Here is a 27,925-nt window from a genome sequence, read left to right as displayed (position 1 = left end):
CGCCTACCTGGTCCTGTGAAGCATGCGTGCCCTGGGCTTCGAGGCACCCTGCGCGCTGCTGATGCTCCTGTTGGGGCTGCCGCGGCCAGCGACCCCCGCCCCGACAGCGTCAGGCGAGTCCACACCCTCGCGTCAGCGGGAGAGCGCGCAGGCCCTGATGCGAGACTTCCCGCTGGTGGACGGTGCGTGAGGCCGTGTTGGGGGGAGGCCGAGCCCACTCCTGGGCAGGGGAGAAGGTGCTGAGCAAGCAGGGCTGTGAGGAGACTCCCTCACACCACCCCTGGGTGTACTCTCCCGTCGTCCGTGGGTGCTCTTTCCCCTCCTTCTGTCACCCCCTCCCTGGAGGACCCTTCCTAGCCCAGGCCTCTGGAGGTCTTAGCATAGTCCCATGTGGCAGTGTGGTGGACCTGCCTGCCCGGACCTGCAAGAAGAATGATGGCATTGTGATAGTGTCCTTGTCCGTGGGGGTGCTGCAGTGCAACCCATTAGCCAACGTGTCCACTTGTGCATCCAGAGCAAGCAGTGTGCGACACGTGCCCTCTGGGTCCCCTGGGTGCCTGCCGGTTATGAAAGCAATGAGAAGCCTAGGGAGTTCCAGAGCAACCCCTGCCCACGCCAACCCCCAGCCTTCCCCAGTTCTGGTCGGCCTACGTCCCATGCCAGACCCAGGAATGGGATGCTGTGCGCCTCACCCTGGAGCAGATTGACCTCATTCCTAGCATGTGTGCCTCCTACTGTGAACTAGAGCTTGTGACCTCCATGAAAGGTAAGGGGACTGGTCAGGGAATGTTAGGGACTTGTTTGAGCTACCCAGCCCCTGAAAGTGATCACCTGACCTACCTGCCCCCAGCTCTGAATCATACCCAGAAGTTGGCTTGCCTCATTGGTGTGGAGGGCGGCCACTCACTGGACTGTAGTCTTTCCATCTTGCATGCCTTCTGTGTGCTGGGTGTGCACTACCTGACGCTCAACACACCTGCAACATGCCCTGGTGAGCACAGTGCAGACGGTATGTGCCCACTGATGCAGGGATCTGCCCAAGATCACACTGGGCCAGAACACGTCTTTGCCCCTGGGGTCCAGCACTGACCTGGAGTGGGGAGGGGAGCTGGGGCTCCCCAGCAGGGTCCTTTGGCAGGCACAGCTCAGCATGGGTCCCCGCTCTTTCTGCAGGGGGTTACAGGTATAGAGGGTTCTGTAGGGCCTCTAGGCTCTTGTGGTCAAGTCCTGGCCACCAGTCTGAGTACCTCATGACCATACTGTAGACAGACAGCTCCACTAACAGCACCCACCCTGTCTACAATGTCAGTGGGCTGACCAGCTTTGGTGAGGTGAGGACGTTGGTTCCCTACCCTGCTCCACATGAAGGTACACGCCCCACCTGTTCCCTATAGATATGGGTACATCCATGCACACCCCTGCTGTCCTATCCCCAATCGGTCCCCACAGAAGGTGGTGATGGAAATGAACTGCCCGGGCATGATGGTTGATTTGTCCCATGTCTCTGATACTGTGGCACAGCAAGCCGGAAGTGTCACAGGCACCTGTGATCTTTTCCCATTTGGCTGCCAGAGGTGTGTGCAAGAATGCCTGGGACATTCCTGATGATATCCTGAAGCTGCTGGATAGAGACTGCCCTGGCCCTCAAACCTGAAGCCCTTGAACTTGATCCCATTCCTCAACTTCCTCAAACACCAAGTTGAACATCTTCTGCCCCACAAACCGACCATCCCTAGACCCTGAACTCTTGAACTCTGGAAGGAGGGAGTGTGTTCTAGGTAGTAAATATCCTCTTCCCCTCAAACCCAGGACCAACCCCAGGTTTCCACCCAAACCAGGCTGGCACTCCTCCATTCATATAAATCTAGGGAATTGAAGGCTCCTCTTATATCTTCCCCAAAGAAGCCCAGAGAATGGCAGACAGGCAGCTGTATTGGAGGCAAAGCTGAGGGTCCATTTGTCCATCACTGCAGAAGAAGAATGATGGCATTGTGATAGTGTTCTTGTCCGTGGGGGTGCTGCAGTGCAACCCATTAGCCAACGTGTCCACTGTGGCAGGTGAGCTCCACCCTGTGCTCTCTGAACAGCCCTGGACCTGAAGCCTCGGGGTGTGGAGATTCAAACTAGTCCCCGTGTTTGACTCACTGTCAGGTCAAAAACCTTAATGATGTATCCCCAAACCAGATAATATACAGTACAAAGCACCCTGGTGCCACATGGAACCGGAGCCAGAGTTGATTCTATGATACTGATAGGTATAAGGGAGCCCAGTACCAACCATCTGTGCTTCTGTAGGGACTCCCAAAGCCCCCTGCCCCTACCTCTGGCCAAGGGACTGGGCAGCCCCTTACATCCCTGTGGTTTTGTCAATTACTCTTTTTGTCCCTCTCTCGTTCTCCACACCCATGGAAAGGAGCTCCCATGTGTTCTCAAGGAGACTGGAGGCAGAGTGAATCCTGGATGGGAAATGGCCCCACTGGGTGGCTCTGGAGTCCCCTCCAAATCTGAAGTCCAGTCTAGAGCCAGCTGGGATCAGTTCAGGTCAAACCTCATGGCCTTCAACTTGACCCACTGGGTGCCAAGCCATGGAGGAATTGGCCTGCATGGCCTTCAGGATGCAAGGGGAATCAGCAGAGTCCAGTCTCCACCCTCTCCCCTGCCCTGGAAGCAGCATACTGCTCCCTCTCCATCCCCCAGATCATTTCAACCACATCAGGGAAGTCATTGGAGCCAAGTTCATTGGGATCGGTGGAGATTATGATGGGACCAACAGGTGAGTCCTGGACTGAGGCTTGTTTGGGACTGTCTGTGCAGCAGTAGGGCCCTGATCAGTCCTCATGCCAACCACACTGTGGTCCTCATTGCCTTTAGGGTCACCTGGCATCTCTCCAGACCCAGAGTCTGTTTCCTGCACTCTCCTGTTTGTTTGTGACCCATTGGCCCCACTCTAGGTTATCACATTTAGATAAGCCTTCAGGCAGAGCTCACCTTCCCAGCAGGTGCACACACCCCGAGTGCCAGCGGACCCACTGCTTCTGAGCAGACTCTTAGCAATGTCTGGTATGGGCTGACCATCTTCTCTGCCTACAGATGGGTCTGTGCATGAAGGAGGTCAAATCAGTTCTTAAAAGGTTTTTCTTTTTCTTTTTTTTATAAATGGAGGGAAAATGTGCATTCAGTGAAAGGCATAAATTTTAGTAGCACAATTCAATTGAGTTTTGATGAATATTCAAGGAAGTTTGGGGGCCTCCTTCTGAAGAATGAAGAGCAGGGGTGAATCATTTATTCTCTCCAAGTCTCCATTTCCTATATCTGACCAGAGCTGGGGTTCAGTGGACCCTGGACATATAGGGCTGTGGTTTTGAGTTAGGGTCAGGGAATAGGTCTGAGGTCCGTCAGCTGGCTGGCTGGTGGCCACACAGGTTCCCTCAGAGCCTGGAGGACATGTCCACATACCCAGTACTGAGTTGTGGCTGGAGTGAGGAAGAGCTTAAGGGTGTCCTTCGTGGAAACCTGCTACAGGTCTTCAGACAGGTGGAATAGGTAAGTTGGGCTGTGCGAAAGGATGATTCAGTGGTTTGGGCAGGTGAGGGGGCTGTTGACAGAGTCACTAACTGCTGATTCCCACTCCCAGGTGAGAGAAGAAAACAGTGAGCAGAGCCCTGGGGAGGATGAATTTCCAGACAGGCAGGTGGGCAGTTCTTGCCACTCCCACCCCGTCTCAGCCTCAGAGCAAACACATGGCCACACAGCTGGACATGACCAAGTGGCCAACCAGTCGGGTCCTCCAGAGGCCCTCAAAAGCCTCCCCATACATCATTCTAGGCCTCATGGCTATTGCCGCCTTTTCAGTCCTCCTCCTGTGGTTCTGGTGATCTCGCCAGTCCCCCAGAGGTCACTGTGATGAAATCTCACAGTCCCCTCCTAGTCCTCCAGGCACAAGACTATGCTGAGAATAAACATTTTGGGTACAGAGCCAGATGTGAGTGTCCTTCCTTCTTCACAGAGCAGGGGCCATTGGGATCTAGTGGGCTCTTGGTTGCTTGTGGGTCTTGTGGTCTAGCCCCAGCTGCTCTAGGTGAGTGGTTCCCACTGTCCTCCAGCTTTGTCTGTCTTAGGAAGGACAGAGGCATCTTACCATATTCTTATGCTAAAAGCCTGATCCCACAGAAGAGCTCAGAGTTCAATGTTGATCCCCATGGGATAGTGGGTGGGTCCTCTGTCTCTCTGAAAGGTTTAAATTTGGTTTTTTAAGAAGCTGAAACCATTTATAGAATGAACAGTAACTTGTTTGGAAATATGGAGAGAGTTTGTAAAGATTTCAGATTTTCCAGATAAGGTCCTCTGATTTTTGTTAAACTGATTTTTTTTTTAATAAAGGGAGAAAAATCAAGTCTTAAAAAGAAAAATAAAACTTAAAAGGAAACTAATACCATCTACTTGGCTTACTACAGACTCTCCATCTTCTGCCTCTTACCTCTCCTGATCTACAAGGGTGGGCCAGGGTCAGATCTAAGTTCCTTACATAGGAACTTGAAAGTAGGAGAAAGAAGACTACAGTGCTATATGTTATATACAGTGCCTATGTTATAAGTCCTGTCCATATATGTGTGGGTCTATTTTCTGTTAGTTTGGACTATTTTTTTAATCATACTATCAATATACAATGTCTTGATATCTGGTAGAGTGAGTCTTCCCACTTTAAGAGTATTGCATCAGTCATTAATCAGATAAGTAAATTGAATTATATAAAAAAGATATTTAACATAGGGATTAGACCTTACACACATGTAGGAGCCAATGGAAAAAATCTATTCAAGGCTGTTTGTTACCTGTGTATCTGTTGTTGGATCTTAAGGTATGCAGATAAGGTGGAAGTTAGGAAAGAGCTGGATTTGAGGTGTGAGGTGAGGAGAACAAGGATGAACCCATAAGGAAAAACTGGGACAGTTGGATATCCATTGGGGGAAAAAGAAAGAATATTGACTCCCAGCTCACACCATGCAGAATACAAAATAAAATGAATTTGAATATGCTATTGATCCAAATGCAAAAGGCAAGAGACTAAACCTCCTAAAAGGTAGTGTAGGAAAATATAAAATTGTGACCTCAGCATAGGGACACTGAACATAAAAAGCATTAATGACAAAGGAAAAGACTGAGGAACTGATACATTAAAATTAATAACAGTCATCATAAAATACTTATAAAATATCATAAAAAAGAGTGGAAAAGCGGAGTAAGATAAATTGTCAACACATAAAATTGACAAAGGAATTTTTCCAGAGACAGACAACCCAATATAAAAATGGGCAAAACATTTGAATAAGAACTTTACAAGATAGGATAGCCAAATGGCCAATAAGAATATGAAAACGTAGTCAACCTTATGTCACTAAGGAAATGCAAAATAAATCTCATAATGAAGATAACTAAATCCAACAGATGAACAATACCAAGCTTTAGCAGAGATGTGGAGACAGGCATTCTTACACCCTGCTGGTGGCAGTGCAAGCTGCTACAACCTACTTGGAAAAACAGTTTGAGAGTATTTACTAAAGTGGAAGACATATATCCAAGGACAATTACACAAAATGACTTGCAAGAATCTCACAAAACAATGTTTAGTGAAAGAAGCCAGGCACAAAATAACATGTGTCATGTTATTCCATTTATATAAAATACAAGAACAGCCAAAACTGATCAATGCTGTTAAAGTCAATTTTGGGTTTTCCTTGGGGAAGGTAATGGCTTGCTGGGGGCCATGAGAATGGGCTTCTGGGTTGCTGGGAAAGTGCTGTATATTGATCTGGGTGCTGGTTACAAGGGTATGATCATTTTGAGAACATTCAGCATGCTGTGGACACTTAAGGTATATAAGCTTTTCTGTATGGGTATTTTTCTTCGTTAAAAAGTTTTTCCAAAAAATAACAAAAGACAAAACTTAATGTTATGGGATGAATGCTGAGGTTGTGCCTTTATATAAGAAAACAAGAAAGTGACTGTCAGCAAACTCAGGTTGTTAGCAGAAAAGTGTTTGTGCTACACAGTTATATGTTAATTAGGTCTTGGTTTTTGCCTATGAGGTTATTTTTTTCAGTCAGTGGTACAAGGGACGTTGTATCCTAGCCACAGAGCCGCCAGAGTCTAAGGTTGCCATTGGGCTATAGTGGCCTATCTCCTCTACACAGCACCTGACCCCACCCCTGAGAGGAAAGGCTGTGTGTGGCGATGGGATGGGAGAATACAGGAAAATTTGGGGCGATGGTGGGGGACAGACCTGTTCACTCTTCATTCAAAAACTGTGTTGGGCCGAGGACTAAGATACCACAGGGACAAGACTGAAAAGGAGTCCACAGTCTGCCAGGCACAAAAAACATTAATCAAAGATCTCCACCAACATATTTCTCCCTGCAGTAGGTACTATGAAGGGAAAATACTACATGGGAACCTAAGGCAGGGGAGGGTGAGGTAGGCTGGTGGAGTGTGTGTGTCAGAGAAGTCTTCTGGGAAAGAGGTGGTGCCCCAGGCTGAGACCCCCAGACAGAAGAGTTTGATGAGGGTGGGGGCAGAAGGCTGAAAGGCATTCTGTCACAGTGAATAGCCAGTGATGCACAGAAACACTCTGAGTTTGGGAAATGAAAAAGGCCAGAAGGCTGAGGCTGTGAAGGAGGATGGGGAGGGATGCAGCTTGAGAGGTTGGAGGGGCCAGATGGAGGCGGCCTTGTGGACCAAGAGAAGAGCTTGGGCTTTCTCTTCAGAAGAGGTGGCTCTACCAAGAGCAGGAGGAGAGAGCAGGGAGTCCATTTGCAAGGTTGCTACTGTGGGCAGCTGAAGGTGGTGTGGTGGACAGGAGGTCAAGTTGACAGGCCTTGACCAGGATGACTGTGGGTTACTAGCCAGAATGATAGCTCTGAGGTCCTCCTGCAGAGCCCAGCCATTGATTCCTGGTTCCACCCGCGGAGCTGGAGGCTTGGAAGAAAGGGCAGTCGGAAGGTGCAGAGTCTGAGGGCAGTTGTGAAGATACCACTGATTCTGTGATCTAAAGCCTTCTGGGCCATAAAATGGAGACAAATGGAGATTAACAAGATGAGTACTGGGGTTTTCTGATAGAGAAACAAATCGTTGAAAGAAAGCCTAGAAAGATAAAGATGTTAAAATACAGCCAGCTGGATAAGTTATCTGAAGTAGTGAAGTAGAAAGTGAAAGAAAAGAGCAAATAAGTAAACGATTTGGATAAAGGAACCCCCAGGAGGTGAGACAGTAAAAGAGAAAATTAAGATGTAAGAACTTGACTAAGAATCCAATGGAGTGTCCCTAAGGGGCAAACGAGGCCGAGCGAGATGGGTGTCCTTCCCACACAGGCAGCGCCTCGGGGGAAGGGGCTGAGAATCCCTAGCGGGCTCCAGCACTAAGAGACTGCAGCCATGGGGCACGGAAAAGGGACTGGACCTTCGCGGGGGTTCCAAGAATGCGGAGAAGAGGTTGGAGACAGAGATGATGAAAATGGGGAAGAGGTACCCAGGAACGGAGGGAGTCCCTGGGCAGGGCTGCGATGGCCTGTGCGGTCCTGCCTACCTTTCCCTATCCCTGAGTAACAGAAATGTCCCCGAGCGCTCGCTAAGCACAGAGCACAGAGGCGGCGCATCCCGCGCCCCATCTCACCGAGCCCTCAGTCCCAAGAGGTGTATTTCCCCATTTTACAAGTACTGCATCTCGGGCTCAGAGAAGGCGGCCCCTCACCCAAGGTCACACAGGAATCGGGCTCTCCCCAGGCACGGAGAGGTTAGTAGTACTCCCACCCGGGGGCCTTCACTCCTTTCGGGCCCCCCCTCGGGGCGGAGCTGGCCTGAGCCCCTCCTGCTCCCGCCCCACAGGGGCGGCCCGGGGAGCGGGCGGAGGAAGTGAGCGCAGCGGGGAGGAATGCGGGCGGGCGGGGCGCAGCGGCCCGGGGAGGCTGGGACAACCCGGCAGGCGGCCGGGACGGCGGGCGCGGCGGGCCGAGCGCGCGCGATGCCTCACTTCACCGTGGTGCCGGTGGACGGGCCGCGGCGCGGCGACTATGACAACCTCGAGGGTCTCAGTCGGGTGGACTACGGGGAGTGCACAGAGCGGGAGGACTCGGACGGTGAGGGCACGCCCGGAGGGGGCCTTGGCGGGGCTGGGGACCCGGCCACGCGGGGCTCACGCGCAAACGACCCGGGCCGTGCGCGCACACGTCGATGCGGGCCCAACTTTGTGTAGTCTGCGCCGCCGCCACCGATCAATCCCTCGCTTCGCGCGCGCGGAGACGATTTTCCTGGGCCGCCCTCCCAGCCCCAGCTCCTCCCTTGCCGGCCGCGGGCGGGGGCTGCAGACGTGGCCGACGGTGGAGGCCCGGCCATCTGGGCCGCCGGGAGCGTGAATAGCGCCTAGCCTCATCTCTGGCTCTTCCCTCTGGGAGCACAACCGCTGCCCTGACCCTAGCCCCTTCACCTTCTCTGAACTGCCCCAGCCTCTTCTCTCCTCGCCTGCCCATTGGCGCCTCTGCATCTCAGCCCCTGCCACTACCCTCTTCCCGCCCCCACAACCATGTGCCTCCCTGCACTCCGGCGGCTGGCGGGACCGAAGGGTGTGCCTGCCCGAGGGGGCTGTGGGTAACTGCCTGTGAGTGCGTTCCTGCTGATCCCATCTTAGATCTGTAGGTACAGCGGGCATCGGTGGAGCACTCATACGGAACCAGGCTTGTCCAGGAACTTTACATGAATTAACTCGTTTAATCCTTCCAGTTCCACAGAATAGGTCTTGTTATTCACCCTTAGGAAAGAGTGAACTGAGGCTTGGAGCGGTTATATAACTTGCCCCAGGGAATTCAAACCTAGAGTTGGAGGCTCCAGAGCCCTAATTCTTAACCTAAGTGTTAGAGCAGGGTCTGAGGGTAAGCCCTCCTCCCTTCTGCCAGGTCGCTGCCTTCACACTGCCCCTTCTCCATCTCTTACCGCAGGAGGCTCATGGGTCTGTCTTGCCGAAGCCCATTCCTGGGAGTGTGAACACTGCTGAGAACGTGTATGTGTAGCTGCATATGCATGTGTAATTGTGCTTGTGCAAGTGTGTATCCGTAGGTGTTCCAGTGTGAAGATAGGGTCAAGGTAGCACACTCTCATGGCCAATGATGGTGATATGACTGATGACGATTGTCTGTGTCTGACTGACCGTGATGGAGATAGGCAGGGAACGTGTGTTGGTGGCATGTGTCAAGCGATGTGATCTGGACCTGTTTCTGATCTGTGCTGGCGACATGACTGAGGTGATCTATGCCTGATCTGGGTGATGGCTGTCACCTGACTGGTATGTGTAGACGGCACAGGACTGCTAAGAGGAGGCTTGGAGGTTTTACAGTCTTGACAGCTGTGTGCATGCACATGCCCCACCCGCAGGCCCTCAACTGCCCCTAGCCTTGCTTCAGTGGTCAGAGCAGAACCAGCATCCCTGTTTCCCTTTTAGCCTTAAGGGCGCTCCCCAGATCCTGGACCAGCGGGCAGGCATAACTGAGCCTAGCTTCTGGCCCCACCTTGGCCCATCACAGGGTGACTGGAGGGACCTGGAGCCACATTGGCTGAGTCCTGCCAGGTCTCTCCAGGCTGGCCAAGCTCCTCCCACTATCCCTCCTCCTCCTCCTCTTACTCCTTTTCAGCCAGACCTTGGCTGCAGTGGCAGTATGGGGGACACTTTGCATGCTGGTGAGTGATTATGAGCCTTTTTCGTGGGGACTGCAAAGGGTCAGTGATAAGGGGGCACAAAAACAGTGGGTCTCAGGTCCATCTCATGGGGTCCTCTCAGCCTGGTACCTGAATCTCACAGTCCACACCTCTGCTCCAGGGAGTGTGGATAGGTCTGCTCATTCAGCCCACTGTAGCTTGTGGGCAGGGGATGGAGTAGGGGGGTACCCCTGGCAAAGGTCCATGAGCGACACCTGGATCTCCACCTATAGCTGGTGCGTTCACAGCTGCTGGCAGGAACATCCATATATACGTACCTCACAGACAACTGCCAGGCCCAAGCCATGCTCTGGTTCACCTGGGGTCTCAGGTGGTACCTGAACAGCTTTGGCGTGACAGGCATGCTCAGACCTGCCCTGGTATTTTTGGAATAGCTGAAGGCAGGCAGTACAGACATCCAGGGACTGCTTAGATCCCCCTCCCCCTGCCCCCATTCCCACAATCCCATGGAAACTGTCCTTAAATAAGGCTTTGGGGAACTCCAAGGAATGCCTGCTGGGTGTCTGGCACCAGACTGTCCCTTTTATGGTTCATCTGGGCAGTTGGAAGAGTGGGTGTTACAATCTCTACTTCGTAGAAAGGGAAACCAAAGCATCACAGAGAGAGTAAGCAGGTTGCCTTGAGTCACACAGAGTCAAGAATCCAAGCCAGGCTGCTTGCCATCTGAGTACCAAGAATTGGTATGTGCACCCTGGCCAAACTGCCAACCCCCGACACTCCTCTACTCAAAGGCTTGTTCTGCATCCTGGGATAGACTGGGACCCAGAATACGAGTAGAGAACCTGCTTCTCAGCTCCCACCTGTCTCTGTGGATCCTGGGACCTAGGTTTGGCCCTTCTCACTGAGTAACCTTACATCTGAATCTGAGCCTTACTTTCCTTGTTACTAAAAGAGGGCAGATGATATCTACTGGAGTGTTAACTGTTGCTGAGCGATTGTTGGCTCAGAAGGCAAGTCTCATACCAATGGCAAGATGATGTATCAGATGGAGGAGAGTGCATCATTCAGCATTCTAGCTGCAAAGGAGAAATGAATTGTGGTCTATATAGCCAGAGAAAGTTGGCTGCAGCTCTTGCAAAACCATGCATAGCCAAAACAACACTAGTCTGGGTCGGTGATGACACTACTGTTGCCACCTACATCATCGGAAAACCAGGCCAGTGCAGCTGCCAGACTCATTGTCATCCAACACCAACATGGCTGCATTGAACCAAGATGCGGGTGTCCCACTTGCTGTGAGGCCTCCAGCCACTGCCACAGCTGCCGCACTATCTAGAGGGGAAAAAGAAACACTTCCGTAGACGACCCTAGCTGAATCCCTGTGCCCTCTGGCTAGTCTCCCGCTTACCTCTCTTCCCATCATGCACCGGGCTGCCCTCCAGGCTTCCCCGGCGCGGCGCATGGTGGGGAAGCTCGTAGGCGGCCTGCTGGCCATGGCAACAGAAGGCACCCTATGTGGCTTCATCTGTCAGGAGGGCAGCACCCAGGCGGACCCTGAAGACACTGCGCCGTTGGCGTCTGGCACACTGGGTATTCCAGATGGGCCGGGAAAATGAGAGTGTGGGTGGGCCACGCCCCTCGCCACAGGCTCCGCCCCTCAGTGCGTACCTGAGCTAGTGTATCTGAGGCCTTCACACCCGTTACTCTGCTAGAGTAAGTGATGTGCTGGGTTTTGGTTATTGGCCACTCTGTCAATTCTGGACCTTCAAAGAGTCTGTATGATAGGGAAACTGAGGTCCAGCCTGGTAACACTATCCCGGGAAGTGCCCCACAGAGGTGATGTTTTTGTGTCTGCCTGCTGGGGAGGGGTGCAGACTGGGGGCTCAGGAGGCAGCCCCTGACTGGGATTCTGTCCTTCTCTCTCCACAGGACATGGCAGCCACAGAGAGAACAGCCCTTTCCTTTGTCCCTTGGAGGCTTCCAGAGGAAGTGACTACTATGACAGGAACCTGGCACTGTTTGAGGTAGCTGAGGAGGCATTCTGGGCTGCAGGTGTGGCAGGCAGGTTGCGGGGGCAGCTCTCAGGACTCAAGCCTTAGCTAAGCAGACAGGCTGAATGGTGCCTCCTGTCGTGGCTCCTCCTCGAGTCTCCTCTTATCTGTCTCACTCCCTTAGCAGCCAAGTTGCGGTTCCCTTGGCCCTTTGAACTGAAACTGCTTTCCCAGAGGCCACTGTACAACCCACGTATTCTCTAAGGGTATTCACCTTTGACTTCCATGCAGCCCCTCAACAGGTGGCCTCCTCTCCTGTGAACTCTTCCTTGTCTTTCCTGGTTGGCTCCTCCTATTCTGTCTCCCTCAAATTGACTGAGGCCTGATCCATCTCACTGGATTTGCCTCCTCTCCACATCTGCAGCCTTCAGCAGACTCCTCTCTTGAAACATTCCCAATTTTCATGCCTCTGAACTTGAATTTCATCCTTTTCAGATTCAAGCTCAGAAGCTGGATCTGGCTTTAAGGCATGGTTTAGGCCCCTAACCATTCAGCTACCCCATGGAAGGGTCATAGGCTCCTCAGTCTCCACATACGCCAGAAGACCTGCATCTTCACTTCTCACACCAAACCAGTTTCTCCTTATATGGAGGGTCAAAAGGATGCTGACAGACAGGGAAAGACTAAATGTGGCCAAGTGGCAGGTAGAGGCATGGTGCTAGGGAGGCTGCTGGAGTGGGAAAGGGAACCTGGGTTGGGGTTGGGGTGTCTGAGCCCGGGGAGGCCTCCTGGCCCGGAAGACTAGTAAGTTTCTGCAGCAAAGGCCTTGACCTGGCCCCACCTGGAGAGGGGCTAGGGGACCAGGATCCCACCTTGGGGACTGAGGTAGGTTACTCACAGGGCCCGGGGCCTAGGGGAAGACCAGACAGATCAGGGTTTGGCAGATGAGAGATTTCACTTGTCCCAGGTATCCTCCATTTGACTTCCTTGGTTCTGTGAGGTGACTACGGTGGCTTTTTTGTGGGAGAGTGGAAGGCAGATGTCAGCCCCAGAGGCCCACTCATAGCTGGGAGGTGTCCAGACAGCACAGGCAGGATGCAGTGTGCCATTTGTCTGTTTGCCAGCTGTGCCCTGCTCTGCCCTCTCCCTGAGGCAGGTAGTTTCACAAATGCTTGTAGTGATTGTAGCCAAGGTGGGGCAGAGAGAAGCAGCCACTGGGCTGAGCCTTTGAGTGCCGTGTGCTGGGGTGTGGTGTCCACACCTGCCCAGTTGGCTGGCTTGGGCTTCCCCAGGCAAGAGCTGGGATCAGGCCCAGGCCTGCCTCAGGGCTTGGCAAGGGGCCAGAGGCCAAGCTGTTGGCTACACACAGGTAGCCTGGCGCCAGCTGGGCCCACTGCCAGATTGGCCTATGGTTCTGTTTATAGGAAGAGCTGGACATCCGCCCAAAGGTATCATCTCTTCTGGGCAAGCTCGTCAGCTACACCAACCTCACACAGGGAGCCAAGGAGCACGAGGAGGCTGAGAGTGGAGAGGGAAACCACCGGAGGGCAGCCAAGGTGAGCTGGTCAGCGGTGACAGAGGGACCACTCCTGGGAAGACAGACTCAACATCCTGGAATTGTCAGTTTCCCCACATGGCTGTGAGCACCCCAGAAGTAGGTGCCAGGTGTGGTGAGCCTGGATGATGGGCACTGAGTGCCTTGGGCTTAAGTAGGCTTCAAGGGGTGGGCTAAGGAGGAGCCCCTCAGGGAAGCAGAGGGCCACAGGGGGCAGAAACCAGGGAGGCCCTCAGCAGGGACAGTGGGACCACCAGCTGCCGTTACTCAGCTGTGTGTGGGCTTTACTCAGGCTGAACAGTGGGCCTGGGTTCTTGCATGTGATCTCCACACCAAAGCTGTAAGGTGGGTGCTGTAATCATCCCCATGGTACAGATAGGGAAGCTGAGTATCAGGGATCTTAAGTATCCTAAGATGACTCAGCTAGACAAGATCAGTGTGTAACACAGGAGACAGATTTGTGGATTTACTGTGATATGTGACTATGCAGCATGCCAGATCTCTGGCATCCCATCAAGATGGATCATGGTGTTAACTTTGGAACCAGGAACCTGGTTGTCCCTTGGGGCTTTGTGACCTCAAGCAAGTGACCAAACCTCACTGTGTTGCCCCTCAGTGTGTTGGCTTCACTGGCAAACCCTTCCAACAGCTCTGGGTTCCTTGAGCACCAGGTAGGGCAGAGGATAGGAGCATAATGCTGCCTTTGGGGGCTTCCTTATCCCTCTCTCCCTTCCCTGGTCACTCTCTAGGCTTTTGGCCCATCAGCCCTCTCCCTTCTTCAGGATGACCGCACACCTTCACTCAGCTCTGCTGTATGATAAGCCTCAGTTTAACTGAGGGCTGGGGGTTTTGTCTACATTTTCAGTTTGGAGGCAAATAGCCCTCCCTGCCCACCTACTGGCTCCCTGAGGTTTGGGAAGCAGCTGTGATTTGGAAGGTGCCTGGGTCTGGCATGGCTGCAGTATTCTTGCTGGAAGTTAGCACAGGCAGACGGAGCTCTTGGTTGGGATAAGCTGAGTCCTCTGCTCATGAGGTTTGGGCCTTGTGGTTGCAGGCCAAGGAGAGGATAGGTCAGACTCAGGCTGATGTTCTTCCCTCATCTTGCCTCTCCGGGAGGCAAACTAGCTCACACTTCAGAGAGGGCAGCTGGGATCTTGAGATCATACAGACCTGACCCTCACTGTATCCGGCTGGTTGTGGTTTTGGTGGCATTTTCTGAACAGCAGACAATAGAGAAGCCTGACTGTCTCTGGCTGTCCCTATTCTGCCTGGCAGGGTGGGTCTCAGCCTGTGGGAGCTAGGAGTCCAGGGAGCTAGGAGCTGGGAGTAAAAAAGCCCCTAAGAAAGGCTAGTACACATCTCAGTAAGAATGTCAGAAGGAAGCCTAGGCTGGTGAAGGACCATGGTCCCTTGGCCTCACGCGGAACCTGGGAGGATGCTGGAGTTCAGCCTCTGCTTACGTGCCCAGCTCACCTAGCCCTAGGGTTTAAGGATTTGAGAAAATGACTGAGTTTTTCAGCAGCAGTGGCTTTTCCATGCAGGATGGAGGAGGCTGGTCAAGTCCACAGTGAATCAGTTGGAAGCTAGGGAGCTGGGGCTGCTGAGCTGTGGTGCTCATGCAGGGAGGTTCTGAGCAGGGACCTCAGAAACGGAAGGCTTAAAGCAGGAGGGGCAGGCCTTCAGCAGACCATGCCAGGACCCAAGGCAGCCTCTCCATGGCAGTCACTCCGGCTCTGGCCTGGTGACCTTCTGAGGCTGCCAGCAGTTATTTGGTGATGCAGAAAGCGTTTCCGGCCCCACCCTTTCCCACACTGCCCTTTTCCCAGAGTGACTCAGCCTGGAGTGGGGGTGGGGCTGGGAACTGCCACTATCCAGTGGGTGGTCCAGGGCCTCTGAAAAGGGCTCAGGGCTCAGATATGGTACGGGACAGTTTGAAGGACCATTTGTTCTCACTGAGGCCCTTCAGAGGTCCGTTAGCCGGCACACAGATCCTGCCCCGGGCCTGGATCCTTCGGAAGAGTTCCTGAGGCCACAGAGTTCCCTCCCCCAGCCCAGCTCTAGGGCAGCAGGCTTTGCTAGAGCTCCAGCGGAAGCTCTTAGAGTCCCACCACCCTGGGCTGCTCTCATGGGGACCCCATTCTTGAGAAGGTGCCAGCCCTGCCTGTGTGTTTCAGCCGTTACCCTGGTCTCCTGGCTGCCCCTAATCTACCCTTAGATCATTGAGAAACCCCATCTGGATATGCCCATAACCCTTCTCACCTGCCCTTCAGCCTGAGTCTCTACATTCTATGCAGGATTTTCCCAACAGGTTATCCCAGGGGCCTTCCAAGGCACCACTCACTAGGCTCAGGAGCACCTTTTAGGTACCTTCAGGGCCTACTGGTGATAGGACAGTGAACAAGCCATGTCTGCCCCAGTATGGTCATGATACATTTGGGTGACTAGGTACTGTGACCTGTAGTGACCATTCTGATGGAAGGGTATGTCAGATGCTGAGGGGATAGAAGAGGAAATACCAACTCCACTGAAGGCAACCTGGGGAACTTCCCGGAAGAAGCAACTGTTAAGCCTCCTGAAGGTTTAAATGAAGAGGAGTTTGCCAGCCAGTGAGTCAGGGTGACCCTCTCAAGTAGAGCCCTGCATGTGCCCTGGTTTCTGAGGCTCTAAAGGACCAATGTTATTAGGGGCTGAGGCAGACAAAGAAGGTAATGCGGCGCACCTGTGGTCCAAGGCAAGGAGTCTGGCCCACACTGTGAAGTACAGGGTAGACAATGGAGAAGATTTTCAGCAGGGATGAGGAGATTGAATTTGGCTTTCACAGACCTGCTCTGGTAGCAGGGTGGGCTGGAGTGTGGAGAGGCTGTTAGGCCCAGGAGGGCATCATCCAGGTTGAAGGGACTAAAGCTGGGACTAGGCAGGCTGATCTGAGGACCACTTAAGAGACAGACTGGGCAGGACTTAGGGTCCACGCAGAGGGGAGTGGGGGTTGGAGAGAGGGAGGGCTAGGGACTTCTTGGACTCTGGGTAGTGTGGGCCCTGCTGAGTGAGAAGGTGGGAATCCGAGACAGACCTCTTTTTCCAGAAGTTTAACAAAAGAAGGGAAGAGAATGGAGCAGTACTTTGATGGGGAGGTAGAGCTTAAAAGCTCATTCATGGGGTTTGGAAAGAATCAGGTTTTATACCCATCCTCCCAGCCCCAAAGCGCCTTCATGTATGAAGGTCAGCCCCACCCCTGCACTCTCCAGAGCGTCACTCGGGATGCCACTCTCCAGCCTGTTCTCATAGAGAACACCTGCTGCCTGACTGGGGGGTGGCCTTCTGTGGTGCATCTGAGCCCCTTTGATGCTCTCTGCCCCCTCCCCTCCCTGTTCCATAGGCACCCAGCATGGGCACCCTTATGGGGGTGTACCTGCCCTGCCTGCAGAATATCTTTGGGGTTATCCTCTTCCTGCGACTGACCTGGATGGTGGGCACGGCCGGTGTGCTACAGGCCCTCCTCATTGTACTCATCTGCTGCTGCTGCGTGAGTATCCAGGCTGGGGCAGGGGCACGGCTGCCCCACAGAGCCCACCCAGCTGAGCTGCTCATCTAGGCCTTCCTTCCCACAGACCTTGCTGACGGCCATCTCCATGAGTGCCATTGCCACCAATGGCGTGGTTCCAGGTGGGTGAGTGTCACCCCAGGCTTGACTGGGGGACTGGGCCCAGAATCCACCTTGACATCCCTCAGAACCCTCACACCCACCCCACCCTGGCCCAGCAATTCTCTGGTGCAGTCTTAGTCCTGGACTCCATGACAGTGCCACCACTTTGGTGCATCCTTGTTTGACAGTTTGAGATTGCTGCTGTGTTTTGTGTTGTGTTTTGCTTTTTAGTGTAAAAGTGATTTTTTTATAAAGGGGGTTGAGGCTGACAAAGAAAGTGATAGGGCATACATGGTGGCCTTAGCGAAGGAGTCTGGACCACACTTCAGATTACAGGATAGACGGTGCAGAGAGTTTTCAACAGGGATGAGGAGATTGGACTTGGTTTCCAGATACCCCATTTATTTATTTAGTCTACCATGTATGTATCAGTATGGACTCCTGGATCTATATTGTATTCTTTGACTCATAATCTAGTACTATATTTATCTTGTTGCTCAAACTGTTCCACTTTGGCTATTTAACTATTCAGGTTGGTTCCTGTGTCTGGATCCTTTTTTTTTTTTTTTTACTAACAGCTTTATTAGTATAAAAGTAATAGGGGGAAAAGGTAATATATATTTACCATAAGAGGATTTGAAAGAGCAGAAAAATGTAGAAAGGAAAATTGAAGGTATCCATAATCCCACCATCCTGAGTTTATAACTCTTAGCCTTTTGGTGCATTGGCATAGGATCTTGTAAAATACTGATATATATTGTTTTTCCCAAATTTTGTGTGTGTGTTTGTATATTTCCTAAATGTTGGTAACTGTTTTTTAAACAGGAGTGATAGGGTATTACCTAATTTATGTGACTATTCTCCTATTGGATTTTATTCTTTCACTGTTATAAACAATTTTTATCAGGAATTGCCTCTGTTCAGTCTCCCTTCGGAGAGGGCCCCAGAGGCAGGATTACAGCATGAAAGGGATTGACCTTATAAGTTTCTTGACTCCTAGACCCACATTTTTTCACCAGAGAAGTTTTATCAGGAGCACCATGGAATCACGCTTGTGATTCCTTCACCCTCTGGCCCTGGGGCCCAGTATTGACTCAGTCTTGCCAGGGGTGTTATACTCTGATGGAGGCACAGACTCAGGGCAGGAGGGTCAGCTATGGACACCTACCTGGTGGCAGGCCCTGTGCTGGGTCCTAAGGACAAAAAATTGGGCAAGGCACATTTCTTGCCCTGGTCTTGGGGGGTGGTCAGACTATCAGACATAGCCCCTGGGAGGGGCAAGGCATCCTGAAATAGGACCCACCCAGTTAGAGGAGGCTGCGGGACTGGCTGAAGTCTAGGAGTTGAGGGACAATGGACCACTGAGGCGCTGCTGCAGATCCAGAGCTGGCCTGTGCTGGGCGTTGGAGTCAGATGGGAATGAGGTCCAACTCCAGCCTGGCCACTTACTAACCATGCAGCCTTGGACAAGTCTCTCAAATCTTCTGCTCATCTGTAAATGGGAAGAGTGGTCCCTGTCCCTTAGGTGGTTGTGAGAGGTTGTCTTGGGGAAGACCCCCTTGAAGGAGAACCAGCCTTAACCTGTGTGTACTTTCTCTGTTATAGCTGGGGGCTCCTATTTCATGATCTCCCGCTCGCTGGGGCCAGAATTTGGAGGTGCTGTGGGTCTGTGTTTCTACCTAGGAACAACATTTGCAGCAGCCATGTACATCCTGGGGGCCATTGAGATCTTGCTGGTGAGTCGGGCTAAGCTCTGACCACTTTGGTCTTGCCACACAGTCCCTTTCCTATAGACCCAGGATGCCTCTGCACCCCTCATCTCTAGTCAGTGTCTCCGACTTATAAAGTGGGGGCCTCCTTGAGGGAGATAAATCTTTGCCCCAAAGAGTCTCCCCTTCAGTCCCTTGCCAGTTTGGGTCAGGCTGCCTTCACCTCGGCTCTGGAGGTTCACCCCCCCACCCCCAGGCACCATTTCTTTCATGGCAGGTGGTCTGTGAACTGTTGGCATTTAACTCAATGACAGATCTTGGTGGTGATGCAGAGCCTCCTCCTGGGCTTGTGTGCCAAGGCCCATCGTAGCCCTTGTCTCTAAATCAGTCAGGATGAGCAGCCACGGGACCCTTTCTAGAGGCTGGTCCTCTTCCGAGAGCCGCATATACACTCTGACTGAGCTTCCCATTCCCTATGGAGATGCCCCTGCCAGTAGGAGGAGAGGCAGTGGGGAGCACAGGGTAATAAGGGCCCACACCTGGGGACCCAGACAGTAGCTGTTTAGAGAATGCCTGGCTATTCCCGTCCCCAGGTCCTCTGCGTGTAGCATGGGCCCTTCTCCTGGATCTTCTGGGGGCTTTTTTGTTAATTGTTTTTGTTTTTCTATTTCCCACATTTCTACATTTATTATTTGGATTTCTTCTGTAAGGAAAATCTGTCCTTTTCCTCATTTTTTATTCAACCATGTATTTATATCAGTACGGACTCCTGGATATTTGTTTTATTCTTTGGTGCATAATCCAGTACTATCATTATTTATTTTGTTGCTCAGACTTTCCCACTTTGACAGTTTAGCTATTCAGGTTGACGCCTGTGTCTGGATCTTTTTTTTTTATGGCAGTTTTATTAAGATATGATTTGTATACCATGTGATTCACAGACCCACGTAAAGTATACAATTTAATGGTTTTTAGTATACTCACAGAGTTGTGCAACTGTCCCCACAATCAATTTTATGTTTTCATCATCCTAGGAAGAAACCCCAAGCTCATTACAGTCACTCTCCTTTCCCCCCAAGCCTAGGCAAACATTAATCTGCTTTCTGTCTTTAATCAGATTTAATCAGACTAACCTATTCTGGAAATACTGTATAAATGAAATCAGACAACATGTGGTCTTTTGTGACTGGCTTTTTCTGGATACTCCTTGAAAAAGAAAACCAGAATGACAGGGTTCACTCTCCAAATAGGAAGGTTGAACCTTCTTTCTCTATCTTCTTGTTTCAGACCTACATTGCCCCGCCAGCTGCCATTTTTCACCCAACAGGCGCTCATGACACATCGAGTGCCACCTTGAACAATATGCGGGTATATGGGACCATTTTTCTGACCTTCATGACCCTGGTGGTGTTTGTTGGTGTCAAGTATGTGAACAAATTTGCTTCGCTCTTCCTGGCCTGTGTTATCATCTCCATCCTCGCCATCTATGCTGGGGGCATCAAGTCTATTTTCGACCCTCCTGTGTTTCCGTAAGTCACCTGGGAATATATCCAGGTGTTGCACTGACAGTCCCTCCCAAGTAGATGGCTTTGGTGCCTGAGTCCCAGAGGCTGCAGGGTGGGAAAAGGTTGGGACCTCCAGTTGAGCAGGTACTAATCCTTCCTCCAAACCCCCTCTCCCCATTCTCCCCTCCAGAGTATGTATGCTGGGCAACAGGACCCTATCCCGGGACCAGTTTGACGTCTGTGCCAAGACGGCCATGGTAGACAATGAGACAGTGGCCACCCAGCTATGGAGCCTCTTCTGTCACAGCCCCAACCTTACCACTGACTTCTGCGACCCTTACTTCCTGCTCAACAATGTGACTGAGATCCCTGGCATCCCCGGTGCAGCTGCTGGCTTGCTGCAGGGTACGTCCATCCCCCCACCCCGCCCTCCTGCTCCTGACACACAGGCGAAGCCGGAGGCAGGGAATGGGCACGGAGGGAGACTGGTGCACAGAACCGTCCTTGTATGGCCATACAAGGGGGCAGGTCTGGCTGCCTTCCCAGTCTAGCAGTGACTTGTCAGCCTGGCTCCTGGCAGCTAGGTTTCGGGTGAACAGAGACTACTTGGCCAGCATCCCAGAACTACAGCAGCCCCCAGAAATTTCTGGCAGCCCCTCTCTTCCCAGCCACAAGCCCCTGACGCTGCCTGGGATTGTTCTCACAGGAGCCATAGAGGGCCTCTGTGTAGGAAGCAGGCAGTGGTGGGACACTGGCTGATGGATCAGCCACCTTGCATGTCAGACTTCTAGCCTTCCCTGTGGCCAGAGCAGCCTTGTGGCTGATGCCATAGCCATTGGGCTGCAGCCGGCCCCCCTCCCCGTCAGGCCCAGAGGCTCTTACATGTGCAGCCTCTGGCTGGGGTATCCCAAACTGCCCCCGGGAAGTAGGGGGACTGTGGTAGTGATGCTGCTGCTGCCCCGCAGAAAACCTGTGGAGCACCTACCTGGAGAGAAGTGAGGTGGTGGAGAAGCCCGGGCTGCCCTCCACGGATGCCCTCGGCCTGAAGGAGAGCCTTCCCCTGTATGTGGTGGCTGACATCGCCACGTCCTTCACTGTGCTGGTTGGCATCTTCTTCCCCTCTGTCACAGGTGAGCCCCTCTTGCCCACCCTCCCACCCCCAGCACCACCCCCACCCCCACCCCCAGGGTGCCCCTGAGGGAGTCTTGTTGTTTTTGGAGGCATTATGGCTGGCTCAAACCGTTCTGGGGACCTCCGCGACGCCCAGAAGTCCATCCCGGTGGGGACCATCCTGGCCATTGTTACAACCTCCCTTGTGTGTATCCTTTCCCAGGCCTGGAGCAGGTGGGGAGGTGGAGAGGAAGCACCTGCCTATGTTTAGTGACAGGTGCCTGCACAAACACACCACACCTGCATACGTGCCTACATGCTCACCCCTCACGCATTCACAGGCTCAAGGGGCACTGCATGACATGACCCTCAGCTGCAGATGTTCTGGCTGAGTCTGCCGGCCAAGATGAGGGCCAGGGCACGTGGGTCCCGGGTGGAAGAGTAGGGGCAGCGTGGCAGAGGCTGCCGAGCTTTTCTTGACGCAGCCGCAGACTTCAGCAGTGTGGTTCTCTTCGGCGCCTGCATCGAGGGCGTGGTACTCCGTGACAAGTGAGTGAGTTGGGCACCCCCGTGGCAGCTTTACCTGCCCTGACACCAGCCCCCCTCATACACATGGTCCCATACATGTCCTCAGGCTGCTGGTTGCCAGTGGTAGTCTGTGCCACCAGGACTTCTGCTTCTGAAAGTCAGGATCAGGGCTGGGCTGAGAGGAAAGGCTAGGGGCTGGCGGACTGGTCTTCCTTGCTGAGGGGCCGGAGCTCTGCCCACCATAGCCATCCTTCCGGATTCCTGATATCCGTCACCCTGGGCAGCCCCACCAGAGTCTGGGGGGCTTCGTGCATGGAGCCTTCCCTGAGCTTGGCCCCTGCAGGTATGGTGACGGCGTCAGCAGGAACCTGGTGGTGGGCACGTTGGCCTGGCCTTCACCCTGGGTCATCGTCATCGGCTCCTTCTTCTCAACTTGCGGCGCAGGCCTGCAAAGCCTCACTGGGGCCCCACGCCTGTTGCAGGCCATCGCTAAGGACAACATCATCCCCTTCCTCCGGGTGAGCCCTTCCTGCCCGGCAGCCTGGGTGTTCCTGTCCCCTCACATTGGCTGGGAGTGACAGGGAATACAGGTGCATTCCATCTTGCTGGGGCCCAGAGTGGCCTGAGAGCCACAGGGCCATCTTTGGGGAATTGCTGAGAGCTGCCGTGGCCTTGCCTTCTTGCTGGCAGAGCTGCTCGGGCCCAAAATCCTCATGGCCTATCAGTGGCTCATCCAGAGTATAGAGGCCTGAAGAGGTGGGGGGCAGAGAAACTTGTGGTACCTACCTCAGCCTCAGAGGAGGGAGTTGGGGATGATGGAAGTCATGCTGTGGCTTGTGGTTCAAGATATAGAAATGGGGGTGATGGGACCAGCCTCTTTCCTTGCTGACACCACTGACCCGGGTGCACACAGGTGTTTGGCCATGGGAAGGCAAATGGTGAACCCACGTGGGCACTCCTCCTGACGGCACTCATCGCCGAGCTGGGCATCCTCATCGCTTCCCTGGATATGGTGGCCCCCATTCTGTCCATGTGAGCAGGGGGCTAGGGCAGGGGGCTGGTCTTGGGAAGGCTCCTTGCACCCTCAGCACCCCTCAACACCTCCCTGTAACCTGATACTGAGAGTGCGCTGAGAGATGTATCAGACCGTACGGGGACACATTTGCCTGCCAGAGCTCAGCCTACCTCTGCATTCAGGAGCCTGACACACAGAAGTTTTAAAAAGATCACAGGTCCTACACCAATCTGTGGGAGACTCCCAGAGTGGGTGCCGGTGGCTCTCCACTCCTGGCTAGGGCAAGCACCCAGTCCCTAGAGCCTTGATGAAACCACCACTGCCCCATCCACATGCTTTCAAAACTGCTTTAAAGTTCTGGAATCAGCTGGGCATTTGAGTCTCCAATGCCCTGCAGAAGGCGGTCGGCACATGGCGGTTTCCAGGGGTCCTTGAGGCAGCGCTTATGTGGTTGCTGTGTTCCTTCTCTGCCCTCTCTGTCATTCCTCACGTTTTGTTCCACTGCCGATTCTCCCTCTTGCTTGTTCAGTTCTGACAGAACTACCCTTCACTGCCCCACAGAGCTGCAGGCTTGACAGGGCCACCTGTCCCCAGCCACAGCCAGGCCTAGTGGAGTCGGTGCTCTTGTTCCCCTAAGCCTGCCCAGCTCCGCCTACAGTGTTCACCTGAAACAGTTCCTGCCACCGTTGTCTTGGATGGTGACCCCTCTGTCCAGCCCAGATGTGTGTTTATCATGTGGCTCTTCCTGGCAGCCCTAGTGGGACTGACCACTCCCCCGTCATGGGCTTCCCTGCCCCGTGACATGCCTGCTCTGGTGTGTCCCCCTGCCTTCTAGTCTGCCCTTCCTCTCCCACCAGGGTGAGGGTAGTTTGCTGGCCCTCCCCTCAGCCCTCTGCTGTCCTGGAGGGTTCACACAGCAGGTCTTGCCTGTGTCCCAGTCTCGCACACCCACTGCAGTGTCCCTCAGGAATCTAATTCAGTACATTCAAAATGGTTCCTGTCATCTCCCAACCTGCTCCTGTCCACATTCATGACAGCCCCTCATCCAGTTGGTCACCCAGGCCAGAGGCCTAAGTATTGTCAAGCCATCTCCAGACACTGAGCATTCCTCAACACCGTCCTTTCCCACAGAGCCACACTGGCTGTTCCCCCTGCCGGCAGCCTCCTTCCCACCTCCCCTGCCTGTGAACACGCCCATTTTCTAAGACCTGGCTCTGGGGACACCTCTGCCTCAAGCCATGGCAGTGAGAACTGGGAGGCTGAGAAGACCTGGCTGAGCCCATGTGGGGCAAGGCCATGACATTCCCAGCTCCTAGGCCAGGCCAAGCCTGAGAAGGACAGGGACGTCAGACACCTGGCCGCCAAGCAGTCTGCTCTGTACCAACCACTCCGTGTTGCAGGTTCTTTCTGATGTGTTACCTGTTCGTGAACCTGGCCTGTGCTGTACAGACGCTCCTGAGGACGCCCAATTGGCGGCCCCGGTTTAAGTACTATCACTGGTAAGTGCCAGCTGCCTGAGCCAAGTCCACTGATACAGAGCTACTCAGGAAGCCGGGAGCCCCCTTCTGGATGGGATTTGGGTTTCCTGTGCAGCAGTTGCTACTGGTGAGAGATTGAGTGGGGGCGCTAGGGAGCTTGGCTGGGGCCCTCCTGGTCTTGCCCTGATTCTGACCCTTCCCCCACTCTCTGGCCCAGGGCGCTGTCCTTCCTGGGCATGAGCCTCTGCCTGGCCCTTATGTTTGTCTCCTCCTGGTACTATGCTCTGGTCGCCATGCTCATTGCAGGCATGATCTACAAGTACATTGAGTACCAAGGGTGAGTGAGGGACTGCTACCAGGTTGGGGCAAGTGGGATGGTCTGTATGTTGGGTTCTGGGAGCTGAGCCATGCTTTGCTAGCCACTGTAAGTGTTGGGGCTGGGGGGCTGTGACTCAGCCTGGCCCCACTGCATCTCACATAACATGGACAGAATCCCCATGCGACCAGGGACTAATGGGTTTGTGGTGGCCTCTGCAGGGCTGAGAAGGAGTGGGGTGATGGGATCCGAGGCCTATCCCTGAGTGCCGCCCGCTATGCACTATTGAGGCTAGAAGAGGGGCCTCCTCACACCAAGAACTGGCGGTGAGTTCTCATGCACATTGGCAAGAGCTGCTCTAGGTTCTCATGGGGCGCTGTGAGAGTGGGAGGGTTGAGAGGTGCTAGCTCCCCCACTCTAGTCCATGTTCCCCATCCTGGGGCTGCCGGGGGCACCCTCCTGCTTGTTGGACCCCTGCTATTCAAACGTGCGGGGGCCTGTGAGCCGAGAAGGGAAGAGGGGCTCCCTGGAAACCTCTGGCCCTGGTCTCAGGCTGCCTCCCCATCCGGCCACCACAGGCCTCAGCTACTGGTGCTGCTGAAGCTCGATGAGGATCTTCACGTGAAGTACCCACGGCTCCTCACTTTCGCCTCCCAGCTTAAGGCCGGCAAGGGCCTGACCATCGTTGGTTCTGTCATCCAGGGCAGCTTCTTGGAGAGCTATGGCGAGGCCCAGGCTGCTGAGCAGGTGCCTGCTGAAGTGGGTGGAGAACTGAGCTGGACTAGAGGTGTCTGGGTGCAGCTGGTATGGGAGCGGACCAATGTTGACCGGCCAGGTGGGCAGCGCTGCTGCGACCTGAAAGCTGGAGCAAGGGGGCGTGGCTGTTCCACCTTGAAAACATGGCCTCTGGGTGGGCAGCTTGCCTCCCTGGCCTCCCCATTCCCAAGTAGTTTGTTTTGTGCCCTAGGGGCCTTGGGGTGGAGCCTGGTAGAGGAGATGCTGCTAGCTTTGCCTTCTGACCCTGTTGTGTTCCCCACAGACAATCAAGAACATGATGGATATTGAGAAAGTGAAGGGCTTCTGCCAGGTGGTGGTAGCCAGCAAGGTGCGTGAGGGGCTGGCCCACCTCATCCAGTCTTGCGGCCTGGGCGGCATGAGGCATAACTCCGTGGTGCTGGGCTGGCCCTACGGCTGGCGACAGAGTGAGGACCCACGTGCCTGGAAGACCTTTATTGGTGTGTGAGGGGACAGGTCCTGGGCTCAGCCACATGGGTTGGGGCTGGGGGCTAAGTGAGGGCCAAGGCTGGAGGGCTGCAGGCTGGCAGTGAGCAGTGCCTCTCCTCCCCAGACACCGTGCGCTGTACTACAGCCGCGCATCTGGCCCTGCTTGTGCCCAAGAATATCGCCTTCTACCCCAGCAACCACGAGCGCTACCTGGAGGGCCACATTGATGTATGGTGGATTGTGCATGACGGTGGCATGCTCATGCTCTTGCCCTTCCTGCTGCGCCAGCACAAGGTGAACCAGCAGGTGGGCCCAGATAGGAGGGGCTGGGTCCTCGGAGGGGCAAGATGTGACTGAACCACGCACTTGCTCTGTTACCACAGGTTTGGAGGAAGTGCCGGATGCGCATCTTCACAGTGGCCCAGATGGATGACAACAGCATCCAGATGAAGAAGGATCTGGCTGTCTTTCTGTACCACCTACGCCTGGAGGCAGAGGTGGAGGTGGTGGAGATGGTGAGCCACCCACCCCAATATGGCCCTGATACCCTGCTCCACACAGCCTAGTCCTCATGGTCCACCCTCTCCCCAGCATAACAGTGACATCTCTGCATATACCTACGAGCGGACGCTGATGATGGAGCAGCGGTCCCAGATGCTACGGCAGATGAGGCTGACCAAGACTGAGCGGGAACGAGAAGTCAGTGGCCTTCTTGGTTGACGGCAGGGGTGGGTGGCAGGGTCAGGCCTCTGGAGACACCATTGGCATTGAGGTGGTGCCATCAGAATGACTCACTTCAGCTTCACCCAAGTCAGTGCCCATTTTCCTGAGGCCAGGTGATGGTGGTGGGCTAGTGAGGCACCCCTTTTCCTGTGGCACTTGAGGCTACCTCCTCTGATTTTCCCCAGGCCCAGCTGGTCAAGGACCGGCACTCAGCCCTGCGGCTGGACAGCCTGTACTCAGACGAGGACGATGAGTCTGCAGCTGGGGCCAACAAGATCCAGATGACATGGACACGGGACAAGTACATGGCAGCTGAGCCCTGGGACCCCAGCCACACCCCAGACAACTTCCGGGAGCTGGTGCATATTAAGCCGTGAGTGCAGCAAAAATGAACTCAGCCAGACTGGGGTCTGAAGGTGGTGGTGGGATGGGGGCAGACAAGCTCCGGGTGGGCCAGGCATGGGGCCCACAATCAGCTGCATTACCTGCAGGGACCAGTCCAATGTCCGGCGCATGCACACCGCTGTGAAGCTCAATGAAGTCATTGTCACTCGCTCCCACGATGCCCGCCTGGTCCTGTTGAACATGCCCGGCCCTCCCAAGAACAGTGAGGGTGATGAGAACTGTATCCTTTTGTGCACAGGCAGATAGTGGGGAGGTGGACAGAGTGTGAGGTCAGGCTGGGACCTCCCCTCACCAGCTGCTCCTGGTGGGTGCTGGGTTACTCCACCTCTGATTGATGGGCTAAACTTCCGTGGGTGGCCCTTGGTCCTGGTGCTGCTTCCTTGACCTGATACTCTACAGACATGGAGTTCCTGGAAGTGCTGACGGAGGGCCTCGAGCGGGTGCTGTTAGTGCGTGGCGGTGGCCGTGAAGTCATCACCATCTACTCCTGAGCTCAGTACTGACGTGTGGCCTAGAGTGGAGGTGTCCAGGGTAACAGCCCCCTCTCAGCACCCACCTGCCAGCTCTTTGCCTGGCTCTGCCCTGGACCCAGCTTTGCTAAGTCTTCTTGGAGACTGGGCCTCGGCCTGGCAATGGAGATGTATCCATGGTCCTGAGGGACCTGGAGAGGTTTGGGGACATTCCCTTCCAGCACCCCAGGAGGACTGCCCTGGCTGGAGAAGACTGGTGGGGGCTGACAAGGGGTTTGAAGGCAGCCCGCCCAGGAGCGCTATTTATTGCATATTTATTGTTCAGATGTCACCATCAGAGAGGAGGGGAAGGGCGACAAAGGAGGGGGCCTGGCCCAGCAGGCCTGCAGAAGACCTGGCTCAAGCCCCTGTAGGCAGAGCCCCCCACCAAGCCAAGCCAAAGGGGACTGGCCAGCTGAGGCCTGCCTTTTTTCAATAAAACATTGTGTACTTCTGGGCCTCCTGCTGCCGCAGCTCTGTTTCCTCTGGCGCCAAGCAAAGAAGGCGGAACTGAAC

The 27,925-nt window shown here is 54.1% G+C and overlaps 2 protein-coding genes across 4 annotated transcripts; both read left to right on the top strand.

Annotated features, from left to right (window-relative positions):
- Positions 1-12: 12 nt before the first annotated feature.
- Positions 13-3,875, top strand: LOC118918616 (dipeptidase 3-like). Its single transcript, XM_057492895.1, is given in 11 exon segments — positions 13-186; positions 398-524; positions 589-1,013; positions 1,286-1,331; positions 1,450-1,526; positions 1,528-1,623; positions 1,973-2,058; positions 2,698-2,773; positions 3,423-3,543; positions 3,635-3,714; positions 3,716-3,875. Coding segments are annotated over 11 exon segments (1,458 nt in total). The 5' UTR covers positions 13-22.
- Positions 3,876-7,908: 4,033 nt separating this feature from the next.
- Positions 7,909-27,867, top strand: SLC12A4 (solute carrier family 12 member 4). Of its 3 annotated transcripts, XM_036897772.2 has the most exons (24): positions 7,909-8,128; positions 11,628-11,722; positions 13,114-13,245; positions 16,621-16,767; positions 16,853-16,907; positions 18,493-18,623; positions 19,884-20,125; positions 20,292-20,506; positions 21,067-21,231; positions 21,322-21,420; positions 21,703-21,760; positions 22,083-22,257; positions 22,653-22,771; positions 24,155-24,253; positions 24,450-24,569; positions 24,770-24,874; positions 25,127-25,295; positions 25,588-25,783; positions 25,897-26,066; positions 26,156-26,287; positions 26,364-26,471; positions 26,681-26,868; positions 26,987-27,120; positions 27,300-27,867. In XM_036897772.2, exons 1-24 carry the CDS (start codon positions 7,924-7,926, stop codon positions 27,389-27,391), a joined length of 3,351 nt encoding a protein of 1,116 aa, XP_036753667.2. In that variant the 5' UTR covers positions 7,909-7,923; the 3' UTR covers positions 27,392-27,867. The 3 variants fall into 3 exon arrangements, with proteins under 3 accessions (XP_036753667.2, XP_057348813.1, XP_036753668.1); XM_057492830.1 differs by lacking the exon at positions 24,450-24,569; XM_036897773.2 differs by lacking the exons at positions 7,909-8,128; positions 11,628-11,722; positions 13,114-13,245 and adding an exon at positions 13,308-13,343.
- The last annotated feature ends 58 nt before the right edge of the window (positions 27,868-27,925 follow it).

The sequence above is a fragment of the Manis pentadactyla genome, chromosome 15, assembly GCF_030020395.1.
Source record: "Manis pentadactyla isolate mManPen7 chromosome 15, mManPen7.hap1, whole genome shotgun sequence".
Classification (NCBI taxonomy): domain Eukaryota; kingdom Metazoa; phylum Chordata; class Mammalia; order Pholidota; family Manidae; genus Manis; species Manis pentadactyla.
This window is presented reverse-complemented; position numbering and strand designations above follow the sequence as displayed.

Excerpts from the sequence above, each read along its gene's own strand:
- SLC12A4 (XM_036897772.2), top strand. The coding sequence starts at position 7,924 with ATGCGGGCGGGCGGGGCGCAGCGGCCCGGGGAGGCTGGGACAACCCGG. Across the intron at positions 22,772-24,154 it reads GTGGCCCCCATTCTGTCCAT|GTTCTTTCTGATGTGTTACC; the intron begins GTGAGCAGGGGG and ends TCCGTGTTGCAG. Across the intron at positions 24,875-25,126 it reads CCTCACACCAAGAACTGGCG|GCCTCAGCTACTGGTGCTGC; the intron begins GTGAGTTCTCAT and ends CGGCCACCACAG.